General features: G+C 52.6%; 6 protein-coding genes across 6 annotated transcripts; 2 read left to right on the top strand and 4 right to left on the bottom strand.

The window, feature by feature from the left end:
• Window positions 1–9: 9 nt before the first annotated feature.
• Window positions 10–1698, bottom strand: BGZ61DRAFT_457013 (uncharacterized protein). The gene is made up of 3 exons (XM_046246594.1): window positions 916–1698; window positions 776–862; window positions 10–716 (listed from the first exon to the last, which is right to left on the bottom strand). The coding sequence occupies exons 1-3, from the start codon at window positions 1600–1602 to the stop codon at window positions 219–221; spliced, it is 1272 nt and encodes a 423-aa protein (XP_046100739.1). The 5' UTR covers window positions 1603–1698; the 3' UTR covers window positions 10–218.
• Window positions 1699–3238: 1540 nt separating this feature from the next.
• BGZ61DRAFT_535700 (uncharacterized protein) lies at window positions 3239–3958 on the bottom strand (the record flags this gene model as incomplete). The annotated part of the gene is made up of 2 exons (XM_046254298.1): window positions 3239–3778; window positions 3839–3958. 2 exons carry the CDS (start codon window positions 3956–3958, stop codon window positions 3239–3241), a joined length of 660 nt encoding a protein of 219 aa, XP_046100740.1.
• Window positions 3959–4599: 641 nt separating this feature from the next.
• On the top strand, window positions 4600–5893 carry BGZ61DRAFT_69787 (uncharacterized protein). Its single transcript, XM_046257000.1, has one exon. It carries the CDS (start codon window positions 4697–4699, stop codon window positions 5747–5749), a length of 1053 nt encoding a protein of 350 aa, XP_046100741.1. The 5' UTR covers window positions 4600–4696; the 3' UTR covers window positions 5750–5893.
• A 391-nt stretch (window positions 5894–6284) lies between these two features.
• BGZ61DRAFT_359969 (NADP-dependent oxidoreductase domain-containing protein) lies at window positions 6285–7256 on the bottom strand (the record flags this gene model as incomplete). Its single annotated transcript, XM_046241126.1, has 1 exon — window positions 6285–7256. One exon carries the CDS (start codon window positions 7254–7256, stop codon window positions 6285–6287), a length of 972 nt encoding a protein of 323 aa, XP_046100742.1.
• A 1618-nt stretch (window positions 7257–8874) lies between these two features.
• BGZ61DRAFT_359297 (HAD-like domain-containing protein) lies at window positions 8875–10260 on the top strand (the record flags this gene model as incomplete). Its single annotated transcript, XM_046241063.1, has 1 exon — window positions 8875–10260. One exon carries the CDS (start codon window positions 8875–8877, stop codon window positions 10258–10260), a length of 1386 nt encoding a protein of 461 aa, XP_046100743.1.
• A 143-nt stretch (window positions 10261–10403) lies between these two features.
• BGZ61DRAFT_457025 (S-adenosyl-L-methionine-dependent methyltransferase) lies at window positions 10404–12403 on the bottom strand. The gene is made up of 10 exons (XM_046246595.1): window positions 12170–12403; window positions 11984–12111; window positions 11787–11929; window positions 11694–11735; window positions 11580–11646; window positions 11498–11525; window positions 11429–11441; window positions 11292–11381; window positions 10903–11245; window positions 10404–10842 (listed from the first exon to the last, which is right to left on the bottom strand). Exons 1-10 carry the CDS (start codon window positions 12174–12176, stop codon window positions 10609–10611), a joined length of 1095 nt encoding a protein of 364 aa, XP_046100744.1. The 5' UTR covers window positions 12177–12403; the 3' UTR covers window positions 10404–10608.
• Window positions 12404–14270: the final 1867 nt, after the last annotated feature.

Raw genomic sequence — 14270 nt, forward strand, 5'->3', positions numbered from 1 at the left:
ATACGGTGACAATTAGAGATGAACAAGAGGGACTATCATAATCGTGGATAAGGAACAGTCTGTACGAAAATGGAACAAGATTTAACACAATCCATCGAATAGACTGGTAGCTAAACTCTTTGCCAATTGTCGACTTGTCTAGGGTAGGGTCACCACTTTTTTCTCCTCTTGAGACGACCTCGAGTATTTCAACAACGTTACATGGGTGTGGTTTTTGGCTATGAAAATTTGCTTTGTATGAGAACATCAAGCCCAAAGAGTTCGCAGAATGAAAATGGCACTGACCACTCCAATACCCCGATCGCAATGTAGTCCTTGACGAACCACCACCCAGTAATAGTAAACCAGGAAATGACCCAAACGTACCCCAAGGTATAACCGAGAACTTGCAATACTGGCTGACTAGGTCGGACAGATGCAAATCCAAGCGATTCTCGTACTCTATTCGAAGGGGCCATGTTTGAAGCATATGCTTGACAGCGACGGATAATGAGCGCCTCCACCAGAGTAGCAGGCGGCTGGGCCATGAAGAACAAACCCATGTCCAAGATGAGACTTCGTGTGGACACGTATCCATGAGAAACAACGAAGAGACCCAAGATGTGAAAAAAGGAGCTAATGAGAAACGCAGTAGAGAGGTGGAGGAAATATACCACAGTAGATCCTTGACGGATCCCGAAAAGATCAGTGATGGCATGGCTGAAGCCTAGAGCTGGCTGCAATCATTCATTTTTAACTCAGTGTCACTGCAACGAAAAAAATGGAATGAACTTACTTGACGAATATAGCAATGCCATACCTTTCCCCAGACATTCGCAATAGCGAATCCATCCACAATGCTTCCGAATAATGGAGGCCAGTCCTTGACTTGAGCTTAGTGCGTAGTTCAACCCCATCCCGAGAGTCAAAGCCTACCTCTGGCTGGTTAATACCCAATCCGACGCTAATACCCGCCGCAATTTCGAACTGCAGTGTCATGCTTGTGTACACAGACATACCCATTAACAGCACGTGAAACGACGGCTTCACGGGCGTGGTCCAATCCCAAGCCCAATCTCGAGCGATATCGGTGTTTCTCCCCATTATAATGACAGCATCCAACGCGAGATAGGCTAATGCTGCCCGTACCAACTTAGTTGCCACGAACGGGGTCCTCCTGACTCTCTTCAGTCTTATCGTCTGGCGCGTCGCGTTCAACTTGCGGCTTCCGAAGTTCCAACCCACGGCCCGTGGTGTGGTCACTAAAGCCAAGGCCCAGGCAACTTTATGCCAGCTCCACTCGCGAGGGCGTCCTTTCCCCGCCCCTTTCTCCTCGTCAAGACGCCAGAAGTCGCGCTCGGGCTCATGTAAAAGCAGTCTTTCTATTGCGGGGAGGACGAAGATCCACGACCCCGCCATGCCATACCGCATGGGACGTGTGGAGCCGACATTTGACGGCCAAGGGGAGACAACGGTGGCGTAATCTGTGAATGCAATGAGGCCTGCGAATAATGGACCACGACCACGGAATGGCGGGCAGGCAAAGGCAAGAATAACAAGAAACGGAAGAGCAACGAATGGAAGGACCTCTCGAAGTGAAGGAGATTGTGATGTAGAGCTCATGGTCGGGAAAGGTTATTGGTTCCAAACGGTTCAACAAACGTGAATCCGTGAAATCTCATAAAAATGTACCCTCGGAGTGCCATTCATATGAAGATGCATAAATACGGTCACCAGACCATTTCCGGTTGCTGTCAGATCATGGACACCCGAGTAGATGAATGAGGAAAGAGTGGCTCCACTTCAATAGTCAGTCTATGACCGTGGTCTGATATTAGTGGCGTTGAGGTTCCGGTGGCTGAATCCAACACACCACCAACCGGAACCAGCTGGCTTGGCTTGTGTGTCAATAACCTGATCACTGTGGATTTAAACAAACAAATTCCAATATTATGCACCTACCGCGTTATCAAACATATAATGAAGTACGTACCTGGACAAACTCTCCTACGTAAGCTTCAGGAAGTCGGGCCAACTTCATCCGGTGTGAGGAGAGACTGACGAAATTGACAATAGGCTTCTGGTGTCCAAATGTTGATACTCAGAGAAGAATGCTAAGCCAAATGCAAAATCACGCAGCTCATGAAAACGAGTCTCGAACTACCTCAATCCACAAACAAGAGCCAATCCGATCATCACAATAACCGCCTTCGACGTTAACGCGTAAGTTATTCATATCATCCATCACGAGCACCTTTCACCATGAGGTATTTCTCAAGCTGTGGACATAACCAAGTATGCATCGTCGACATGTAGTATAAATGGATGTCTGGAAGATACAAGATGAGCAAGCCCCCACCACCTTCCTGGCAAGGATGATGTGTGAAGACTGGCATGCTGTCTTGACCTAAATAAATTATTGAAGATACTTACCTCGCTATTGTCCCAAGTAAAATTATTCCATAAAATAGAGCGCCTCCAAAATGAATAATATCAGCCACCAGGTCACATTGAACCACCCAGGCCGAGAAGTTACATCCAGCCTACCTGCTTCATGGGATCGGCGTCAAGATAATGCCGAGATGAAAGGTAAGGCCGAAACTACAATGCGAGCCTAAAAGACATGGAAATCCTTCTCGGACTGTGAAATGAAAGCTACAACCAACAGGGATCAAACACGCTACCTGGTCGAGACTGTTCTAGCCGTGTTGGTAATGTTTTCTCTCCACCTGTATGTCATAGGCTATTGCAAGGATAATTAGCCATCATGCTCAGGCGCTGACCATAGCGCTGATTAAGTCAGGCTTTTGCAGGAGAAGCTTAGCCACTAGTCCGGACGAGCAGGGTAGTTTAATTACGAGCACGGATACCCCAGCATCCACATCAGCGCAGCTTACCATTGTTGTCAGCATGAATAGCCGATTTTGCCGAGCTGTTGTTTTTGTTTTAGCGGTGGGAAGGACGCCAGTATGTGAGTGATTTTCTGGGGAAACGGATACTGGGGGGATTCCACGCAGATGCCAAGGCGATGAATTCCCCATCACTGGACATTCACGGTTTGGGGCAAGAAAAAAGAGAATTCGGAAAGAAGCTTGCATCTTGCTCATATTAAAAATTATCGACTATAATAGCTTTTACTCCTTGAAGTCTAGGTACACAAGTGGAGAGGTAGAAACCATATAGTCATCAGCAGAACTGAATCCCGGAGCCATCCGCCTTTCCTAAGTCCTTGGACCTACTCCATACCGTCAGAAGACGCTTAGAGGAGGCCGAAGAAGGCAACGGCAGCACCGGCAGCGGCGAGGAAGCCGGAGACGGAGACAGCAGCGCCCATGGAGGCAGGGACCTCAGAAGGAGTAGAGCCGGTGGGCTTGGAGCCACTGGGGGTGGTGGCAACACCAACGGGGACGGTGGTCTTGGTGGAGTTGCCAACGGGGTACCAGGTGGAAGCAGCAGGCTTGGTGTAGACGGGGGGAGGGACCTTGGAGACCTCGCTGACGGGGCAGACGGTGGTGCCAACAACAACAGTCTCGGTGGTGACGTGGCCAACGGGGCAGTTGGTGACGGTGGGAGCGCAAGAGGTGATGGTGTGCACGTCAGTGGTGTAGACGGTGGACACGGTCAGCTCCTCGGAGACGGGGCAGACGGTGGTGTAAACACCGACGGTCTCAGTGGTAACGTGGCCAACGGGGCAGTTGGTGACGGTGGGAGCGCACGAGGTGACGGTGTAGACCTTGGTGTCGTAGACAGTGGAGGTGGTGAGCTCATCAGTGGGGGTGCCGTAAACGGGAGCAGAGGTCTAGACAAGGTTAGTTATGAGAACTCCATTATCATGATCGTGAGATGAGGATAAACTTACGGTGGCAGGGCCGGGGGTGGTGAGGGGACCAGCAGGGTAGTCAATCTGGTAGGCGGGGACGGCAACAGCAACGGAGGCCATGGCGAGGACGCCGGCAGCGATGGAGGTGGAAGAACGCATGTTGATTGATTGGGTTGGTTGTTCGGGTTTGCTGAAACGAGCGAAGGCAAGCTGAGAACTAAGTGAGTGACTGAGGTTGAATGTTGAACCAAGTGAGCGAGTGACTGTGGGTGAAGAGGTAAGAACAAAACCCGAAAGCAGACGAGGAAGAGAGCGTCCTTATACTCGCTCTCGACGGGCGGTAACCCCGTACTCCGTACTCTGTAATTGCTCTTCGTATTCCAACCGCTAATGCAAACTCCAATAATAACTGCTTACTGCACCTCAGTCGGTCTGGTCACCCTCGTCTGGGGCATTTTTTTTCAGCTGCCATCCCTGTCAACCTAAATCGCCCACGGGCTATTGGCGCCCCCTGGAGGCCCCTGTCGCGTTGGCCCTATACGGCCGGCCGCGGTTTAGTGCCAGGGGTAAGGGCGTGACGGTGTGAAGGCGAGCGCCGTCGTTGGACGGGTTGGGATGATTTGGACCGGGGGGGGATGGAGATGGAGGAGTCAGTCGACGGCGCTATGCTGCTTCGGTTCCGTCTTGCACCGCCGTGTTGCATAAATCCGGCACAAGGCCAGCATAATTCCTCTCCATCTCATCGCAAGATCCGGCTACTCGTGCTGTAGCACAGCGTCCGGCCGGCGTCTGGAGATTGAGGCCTGGGGCGGCGGCCAACGGCGCTGCCCGAGTGGGCTCGCGTAGGAGATTGGGCTCCGCAATGCCATGCGTTAGCGGACTGGGATTGGGCTATGAATGGGTTGTGGAGGCTCCAGTGGATGGGATGTGGAGAGTGGTTTTCCTCACGACTCTCTCCTTTTCCCCCTCGGAAGGCTGGCCGAGCTGCCGAGCACCGGATCGATCTCGTCTAGAGGTCGTGTCCGTCCGAGAACTCGCTGGACACGAGGCGGTTTACTGGGTTACTGGGTTGCTGCTGATCCTCCAGCCCGTCGTCCGCTTGTTCCTTGCCCGCCTCCTCGCTCGCCCGCCAGCCCGCCATGGGTCAACGGCCGAGTGGTCTCATTATGCCATTGCTCTCACACTCGCTGGCTCACAGACCTCCCGCTCCCCAGACCATGCAGCTTCCGCAAAGAGTCCTTTTTGCCGGCCTTGTTCTGCGAGATTGGGACGCGGGTAATGGCTACGGTTAGTGGTCCCGATGCTCTCGGACTCATGCCTCGCTCGCTGCACTGTTGCTTCTGCGAGATTTGCTCCCGGACGTTCGTCCCCGAATCTCTCCTTTGCCTCTCCTGCGCATGGCCGTCCTTCGGTTGGACGAACAGAAGGCCCTCTCCCCCTGTTACCTCGTGTCTGGCTTCGGCTTTTAATTTACTATGCAGCACTGTACCTCCGTACCATGAATCGGCCATTACCACCTCGCCTTCTCCGTTGCCTTCCTTGTGGCTTCTATTTTTTCCTCTGACTCGCCTCGCCTCGCCTCGTTTCGCCTCCTCCGTGCCAAATTTGCCACGAACCATGCCCTCCTCGCCACCGCATCCTTTTTCGCTCCACCGCCAGCATCCTTCGCCCCAAAACAGCCAACACCCGCCCAGATGCGAACTGGTGAGACCCGGACCTGCTGCAGGTGCAAGGGGCCCTCCCCCCAAGCTCATTTGGTGGCTTTCGTCCCATTGTAATTGTACGACCGGAGCAGCCTCTGTGACTAATCCTGAACGCCCGGCGCTTGTCCGCCTCGAACCAATTCCACACCTACCAAATCGGGATCTGTGCCAGCGTCGTTGGCATCTGCACGATCCTCGCTGGTGCGCTTCCAGTAGATTACCGCCACTAAATAAAGATGTTTTTTAATTTAATAGACTTATCGGCGGGAAAGGACTTTTTACGAGCGCTGTCGGGAGTAGTTCATTTCCGCTTCAATTGCTCCTATCTATGCACAGATAACTCCGTCGATACCAGGCCGACCTGCCGGAATTGGCTCGAGCTACCCTGTAGGGACAAGTCTCAATGCTTTGCTGCCCTGTTTGTCCCATTTTGAACGCCTCGTAGACTTTTTGAGTCCTCACATCACCGCTTTGGTATCATCCATCAATCACCTTCCTATCCATCTCGAGCTCCGATCCTACTACATTTTCGACCATGCTCATCGATGACACTCGACTTCGACAGATCGCACCTCGGATTCTCTCTTTTTTCCCTCCGTCGCATCCTCCTCAACTATGTCTGCTTGAGCTCACATGCGGGGCGACTACCATGGACGCGACCGGGCTGCCCAGTATACCCTACATTCGAAGCCTCCGATGAAGCTCTTCCAAGCGACGATTTTTTGTTTTTGTTACAACCTGCTCGTCCAATGACCCACGCCGTTCAATTGGACGCGAACTTCCTAGTTGGACTCTTCAGGCCAAACGTCGTAGCCGAACGTGTCCTTCATGTTGACGAAGCGCGTGTGTCGACCCTCGGCAACCTTCTCAACATCCGCAAAGTCGGCATCCGATATATGCGGCACCTGGAAGTTGCTCTCGATGCGTGAGGGCGTGGAGCTCTTGGGCAGCACCACGTACCCACGTCGCAATCCCCAGCTGAGAAGGACCTGCGCGAGGCTGTGGCCGCTGCGGTCGGCAACCTCGTTGAGCGTCTTGTTTGTCCTCACCTTCTCGCCGGTGTTGGGGACTTGGTCCTGGGATCCCAGGGGCGAGTACGCCTGGGGCAGAATACCCTTCTCCTGGCAGTACTTGACCAGCTCGACGTTGGGCAGGAAGGGGTGGACCTCGATCTGGTTGACGGCCGGCTTGACCTTGGCGAATGCCAGCATCTTTTCTAGGCCGGCAATCGTCCAGTTGGACACGCCGATCGCGCGCGTCTTGCCCGCCGCCAGGAGATCTTCCATGGCGCGCCACGTGGGCTCCGGGTTCTCGGTAAGATCCCTCTTGACGATGTACTTGCCATCCGCTCCGATCTTGGGCTTTTCGTTGCCGTCCTTCTCGACCGCAATGGGCCAGTGCACCAGGAACAGATCAAAGTAGTCCAGGCCGAAGTTCTTGAGTGAGTTTTCCATCGACCACTTGACCTCCTCGGGTTCGTGGAGGTGGTTCCAGACCTTGGTGGTGATGAAGATGTCCTCTCGCTTGACCGAGGGGTTCTCCTTGAGGAAGTCGCGGACGGCGTCGCCAACCTCGGACTCGTTGAGGTAGAACCAGGCGCAGTCAAGATGTCGGTAGCCTACTTTAAGGGCGCACGTTACGGCCTTGTACGTCTCCCCCTTGGCTCCCTCGTTGGCAAAGGTTCCGAAGCCCAGGCCGGGGATTTTGACGCCATTGTTCAGAGTGAACGTCGTAGTGTTAGAGATGGCTGCCATGGTGATTTGTTGCTTGACTGTGTGAATGAAACTGTAGAAGCGATACAGGAGTGTAATGCGTGATGTGCGTGAGCAATAGACTTCAATTGAGGGGAAGCTCAGCTGCGTAGACATATTAGATAAGCTGAACCTTGTTGGACGCTGGTGTTTTTATCTACAGACCGTTCCTCACGCCTTGTCTCGGGTAGAGTCGCCCATGTCTCGCCATTGTGGACAAGCCAACATCATCATTGTGGATTTATGACATCAAAGTTCCCACCACGTCGGTTTCAGCGACGTATACTTCTCACGCCTGAATCGTTCGCAATTGATCGACACAAAAACGCGACAATTTTTAAGTGGAGTGAGAGCTGCGGTCCCTCCGTATCCCAATCGCCATGCCGTAGTTTCTCATCGTTGCACGCATCTTGTGGTTGACCGTATCTTTAGCGCAGCGAAACGGTGGGGGCAACATCATGTACCTGCTACATTCTCAGCCTCTGACAACGCGTTCTGCGATTACGCATAGTTGCCGACTCTCCGTTAATGCCAAGAGGATTTATCAATGCAAGTTAATCACTCAAGACGCGCTGTTGTCACCTCACTTATCACAAGTTGGGCTGCAATTATATCGGTGTAGGGTAGTTATCTGCACAGCAAGGGGAGCGTGCGTGAACTGCATGGGTTAGTTGGCCATCTCGCTTCCAGCGGAAATACCGCAGATTCTGCTAGAACCCTAACGGCGCTCGACGGGGAGCAAACGGAGCCTCGTCTCGCACTAACAATCTCTAACCGATATTTCATGGAACCGTGTTAGCCGCGACAGAGCCTTCAGTTATGTGGATCCGCCCAATCGGTGGGCGCGGGCGGCAATTGCGTCAGGATGATGGATGTACCGTGGATCTACATGATGTCAAGCGCTGATACGGACTCCGCCAGTTCCTAGGTTATGCTGGGCCAATTCCACTTTTCCACGGCATCTTCTCGGACCAGCTGTCAAAACCTAGCCTTATCGTTCACGTCTTCCGTCATATACCGCAAAGCCCTTCATCCAGCCTGTGTATCCACGACATTCGACGGTGATGAGGGGCTGCGGAGCCGCTTCAGGGGTTCCCAGGGGCCTCGAGGTGAGGCCTCACGTCACCGCACCGTGTTGGTGAGACGGAAACACGACGAGTTTTCCCGCGTCGTCAACGCCGTGGCGAGGTTCCGTCACGGTACTGGTTGCCGGGTATCGTGCTATCCACAATGAACGGGCGCCACGGCTTGGAATCGCTCGGCGGTGGATCGCCTCGAGCGGCTCAAGCAGTCAATCTCTGATAACAAGTACACAAGAGCAAACTCAGCTGGGAACCGGACGTCACCGAGCGGTTGATAAATACGTCAATCCTGCCCACCTCGTGGCTTCCGTGTAGATCCATCACACCTTCATCCACATTTTACCCTTTTCCAATTTTCTGAATATTCTCCGAAGTAGAGCAGGCTCTGCATCCATCATCGCCACTCAACGCCACTACAAGACTTCACAAAGCCTTTATAACAGCAACTTCAACCCACCTTCATCATGCCTGCCTACGATGATTCAGACTTTGATCAACCTCTCATGAGCCCTACCTATTCCCACAAAGATTCCTCAGACATGTATATCAACAGCAATGGAATCGCCGTTGACAACGGCCCCAACGGCAAGGCTATCGAGATCCCGGCCACTCGATCCGCCATATCGGAGGCGTCCAAGTACATGCACAACCTCAGCGTCTCTCCTTCTATGAAGGACCGCAGGTCGTCGCGGAACTCCTTTGGAACTGCGCTTCCCATCCCTCGAGCAAAGAGACACTCCCGACTCTCCTCGGTTCACCCTCAACCTGCCCCCGGCGTGTCATCCAGCCCGCCTGCACGCTCCCTTCTCATCGCGCAAGCCCAGTCTGTCAAGCCTCAGTTGGTGGAGAAGGCCAAGAATATGGCCTTTGCCTTCGACATTGATGGTGTGCTCGTCCATGGCGACCGCCTCATCCCTGAAGGCTGCCGGGCATTGGAGATCCTGAACGGAGACAATGAGCTCGGCATCAAGATCCCCCACATCTTCCTCACCAACGGTTCGGGCAAGATCGAGACGGCTCGATGCGAGCAGCTCTCCAAGATCCTCCGCAACCCCGTGTCGACGGACCAATTCATCCAGTCTCACACCCCCATGAGCGCCCTGTCCGAGTACTACCGCACCGTCCTGGTCGTCGGAGGCGAAGGCTACCGATGCCGCGAGGTTGCTGAGCAGTACGGATTCCACAACATCGTCGTCCCCAACGACATCATCGCCTGGGACCCGACCATCGCACCTTACCGCGTCTTCACCGACGAGGAGCGTGCCACGTCGCGTCCTCGCGACTTCACCAAGATCTGCATCGAGGCCATCATGGTCTTCTCCGACTCCCGAGACTATGCCACCGACATGCAGATCATCATGGACCTCCTCCGCAGCAAGAACGGTCGCCTAGGAACGGTCGCCGAGGACCCCGTCTCTGAGCGCATCCCCATCTATTTCTCCCAGGGCGATCTTCTATGCCCTACTGAGCACCCCACACCCCGTATGTCCCAGGGAGCTTTCCGCATTGGTCTTGAGGCCATGTACAAGGCGTTGACCGGCGCCGACCTGGAGCGTGTCGTCTACGGCAAGCCTGAGCTGGCAACCTACAAGTACGCCGACGAGATCTTGACCTCCTGGATGCAAGAGCTCCACGGCGAGGAGAAGCTGCCCCAGAACATTTACATGATCGGTGACAACCCGGCCTCGGACATCATTGGCGGCAACGAGTACGGATGGAACACCTGCCTGGTCCGCACTGGAGTCTTCCAGGGTGGGGATAATGACGAGAACAACCCTGCCAACTTTGGCGTCTTCCCCACCGTGCTGGATGCGGTCAAGAAGGCCTTGAGGAACGAGCTTGGCCAAGACTTCAAGATGTTTTTCGATGAGAAGATCAACCCGGTGCTTCACGGCACCGCGGCTGATGGCGCCGTGGTCATTTGAGCGAACAATACCCCTTATCGCCCATTGAATGGGTTGAGACTTTGACTTGGAGAAAAGTATAGACTTAGATCACATGAGCCATGAATTAGACAGTACTTAGAAACACCAAAAATATTATAGACGGCCCGGACTAGGCCAAGTTTCCTTAACACACTCGGCTGGATGCATTGATCACTTATTTGATCTTGATTGACTGCTTAATATTTCGGTGTTAAATGTACCTCTTCATGAATTCCGCTGAAATCATATCCATACGTAGTATTCTCCACAACCCTATTACCTGACCGCGTTCTCCACCCACAGTAACACTAGGCACACTCCCAAATCCCTCACCCTTTATGGTACTCTTTACTCGGGCTTTCGGCCATACACAACGCGCTGGCGATAGTACGGATGGAACTTGCCCGAGCGGATCTCGCGACGGAGCTGGGCGCAGTACAATGACACCTCCTCTTTCGACCAGCCCAGTACCATGTTGGCCATGTAAAGAACATAACCCTCGTAATCCTGTTCAAGAGCTGCTTGCGCGAACAGGCCGATTTCTCGAAGCCGGTCATCTTTTGCCCAACCTCCAATGGGCGCCTGAATATTTCGCGTGTGTTAGTGTTTGTACGCGGAGTGTCAACGGGCAATGGGACTTGCCTTCAGGTCCCAAGTTTGGATGTCAACAAAGCCCGCTTCTTCCATGCACTTTCGCTGCAGGTCATCGTCCAAGATGGTGAACGTGCGACCTAGCTTCTTGCCTCCTTCGATGAAGAACTTTCCCCACTCGTTGATTGCACATTTCTCCGTCACAGTACCGTCGTCGCTCTCCATCATCGCGGAGGCCTCGTAACTTTCGACCCAGCCGCCAGGCTTGCAAGCGCGATAGGCTTCCTTGAGTAAAGCATGCCAGTCGCCAATGCTTCCGTATAGATAGCGCATATGAACAAAATCGATGGAGTTGGGCTTAAAGGTCCACTCTTCTGTGCAATCCTCAATTTCGCTTAAATTGTCAGCGAAAGTCGCGTCAATATCATCATGCCACTTACAACGCTACATTCGGTGGCACCCACGTGGGCTGAATTGGGGACAAATCCGTTCCAATTACCTCAGCGTTGGGGTATTGATCGGCAAAATCACTACGCACTGTTAACATGGATTTTAGACATGGACTTAGGTTTCATACATGGCCCAAATGCCTGATTCATTCACTCCCATTAGCGCCATTATGTCTAACAATATTGTACGTGCTTACCTGTTCCGGTTCCGATATCGAGGACTTTCTATGTGGGAGGTCAGCGGCAATGGAGGTGAATACACAATCATGACCTGCTAACTTGGACATCGTCTTTCAGAGGTGCTAGAAAGAGTTTCCCTTCAAGTGACAGCGACAAGAGGTGGTGACTGAACATGTCAGCAGTGTCTCTATTGGGCTGAAGCCATTGACGTACTTGATATCCATCGATTCATTATGATGCTCATCATTCGGAGTCCTATGCCGTAAGTTTACCGAAGCCACGCTTTGGAAAGGAGGGGTATGTTACCAATACTCCGCATTACCTCGCTCCGAGTGATAGGTCCGCCCATGAATGGTTCTATACTCGAGAATGCTGGATGTGATTGATGCAGTTGAACTGGCGGCATCGTCTCCAACAGCGGAGTCGCCGTCGTCTTGGACAGGGTCTGTCTGGAATACGAGTTAATTACCTAATCCGAGTCGTATAAGAACACGTTGGCGCACCTCGGCTAGCTGGGCCCAATGCTCAGCGGAGTGCAGTTGAACGCCACCCTCGCTGTGTTGAGAACGAGGCGACTGGGAAGGCTCGTTTGTAGGGCTATCGGCGGGAGGTGCCGTGTCAGGAACAGGAGCTGGTGCTCTGTCAGCAGTGCTATTGGCACGCTCTCTGCTATTCTGGGAACTACTCACAAGCCATTTCGCTGATTTGGGCGTCTCGACACTCGAAAAAGCAATGCAGAGTTGAGGTAAAATGGCAAGGTAGAGTCGCATGTCGCCATCAAAGGCCGCAGGAGACCCGAGCACTACAACAGAGCGGGGTTCTGATCGGCAGACATTGCTTGGCTACGACCCCAGTAATCCGAATGAAGCCGGTGTGTTGGCCCTAGAATAGTATCATGCTGTAGCGTGCCACGTAGCGTTTACAAACTGGTTCATCAGCAAATCATCTCGTGGGGACGTGCCAATGTGACAGCGAAAGTGGGGGAAGAAGCCCAGTCGGCGATAAGTTCGGGCGAGGTTGGGCCGCGTAAGCCAGAGGGAGATGGGCATTTATGGTTATATTCGTTGCTACTCTTGTCTCATAAGGTGAAGTAGATGGCTACGGCTAAGTATTGCGTCATTTCCTCGCATATCTGAGACCGGAAACGCGAACTTGCAGTTCCTTTCGTCGCGTGGCAGATTGAGTCCAAGTCCAACTTGGAATGTGGGGCATTGCAATATGCCGGGGCTCGGGACGGGCCGAGAAACCGCTAAAGAGGGCCTATATAAACTGAGGGTCAGTAGCTAGTGTTGCTGAGGGTTGGGTAGTACTGTCAGAGGAATGTGGCTACAGCGCCTCGGAGGTCGAGGCCCTCGGTTATAAGGTTACCCTTTCAGTCACCCGGACATATTCCTATGTATTTTCCTGAGAGCTACGCCACGAAGATTAATATACATAGGGTGAAGATATAGTGGGAAAGGTGGGCTAGAGGAGAGACTCACATGTTATAGGATGACTAGTCATCTAGCCAAGTACTGCTATGCGGAACCCTCTTCGCGGTTTTGTGCCCGGACGGGTTTTGGACATATGGCTTTCCGCTCAAGGTGGCGTGGATTATAATTTCCTCCATCGGATGTCCCTCCCACGTACCATTCCCAGCATCCCGAATGCCGCAACATCTATAATCATGTATCCTCTATCAGCAGGGACATACACCATCACACCCTCTGCCCGGCACACTTCGTCCGGTGCAGTAATATTGGTCCACGAGTTCGAGTCCATGGCATACTTGAGCAAATACGAGGTCATCATTTCGGGTCCAGTCCTCAACTCATATCAATAGCATTACTCATCTATCTACCATTGTAGAACAGCGCCGTAGCTCAGACTGCCAATATCGGAAGTACCAGAAGCTCCATGGTCAACCCAGTGGGAATTGATATCGTATGAATACAATACTGCTACCCTTCTTGGTGTAAGTAGAGGGCTGTCACGAAAATGTTTCTTCAACAAGAACACTCCCTTAGACAAATAGCTTCACAAAGAATCATCCGGAGACAGACCTAAGGGTACAGGAGAGGTAGAACTAGAGGAACCACCCTAATCCAGTATCAAAACCTTGAAGTGGCTGGCGTACAGGCACATTTTATGACTTGTATCAAGGGTTTTAACAGTTGTGTGGGTGCAGTTTCTCTCACATCGTTCGAATGACGGTAGACTGTGTAGATGATTCACGGTAGAAAATTGCCGTCTTCTTCCGCTGCGCACCCCAGTAAGCTGAATAAGAAAGATGAATTTCCGCCATGTATAAACATCCTCTTTATTCAACCCCTCAACTGTTGCATGCTCACATGGCATGAGCGTGCACGGTTCCTTGAGGAGTAATAGTTGGCCGTCGTCATCTTCAGAAAGATGATCGACGCAAAACTGCAAGTTTCTCTCGGAATCACGCCAACAGTTCTCGATTTCAGTGGAGTCGGGAACAATAGCTTGCAGAACCCCTTCCATTCTTATGGCTGAGGTGTAGCTAATTCCGGTGTTATTTGAGCCGCTTCCAGAGAGGCCAGAAATATCGGTGGCATTTCTACTGAAGAGGCTCAAGTTATCTCCATGAGTATTCTCCACGTCTCCATCCGGAGATCTCGTAGGCACAGTGATACTTGGGGCAAATTTGTCAGACAAATTTGAGGCGAGGCTGCTGGAGCTCTCGTTACACTGGGGTGGATCTGGGGGGGAGGCGGAGGATGAGTCCGGCTTCGGTGGATTTGAATATTCTTGGGAGCTGTAAGTCGACAAGGTGCGACGTGTGGC

Source organism: Ilyonectria robusta (genome assembly GCF_021365365.1).
Source record: "Ilyonectria robusta strain PMI_751 chromosome Unknown BGZ61scaffold_18, whole genome shotgun sequence".
In the NCBI taxonomy this organism is placed as follows: domain Eukaryota; kingdom Fungi; phylum Ascomycota; class Sordariomycetes; order Hypocreales; family Nectriaceae; genus Ilyonectria; species Ilyonectria robusta.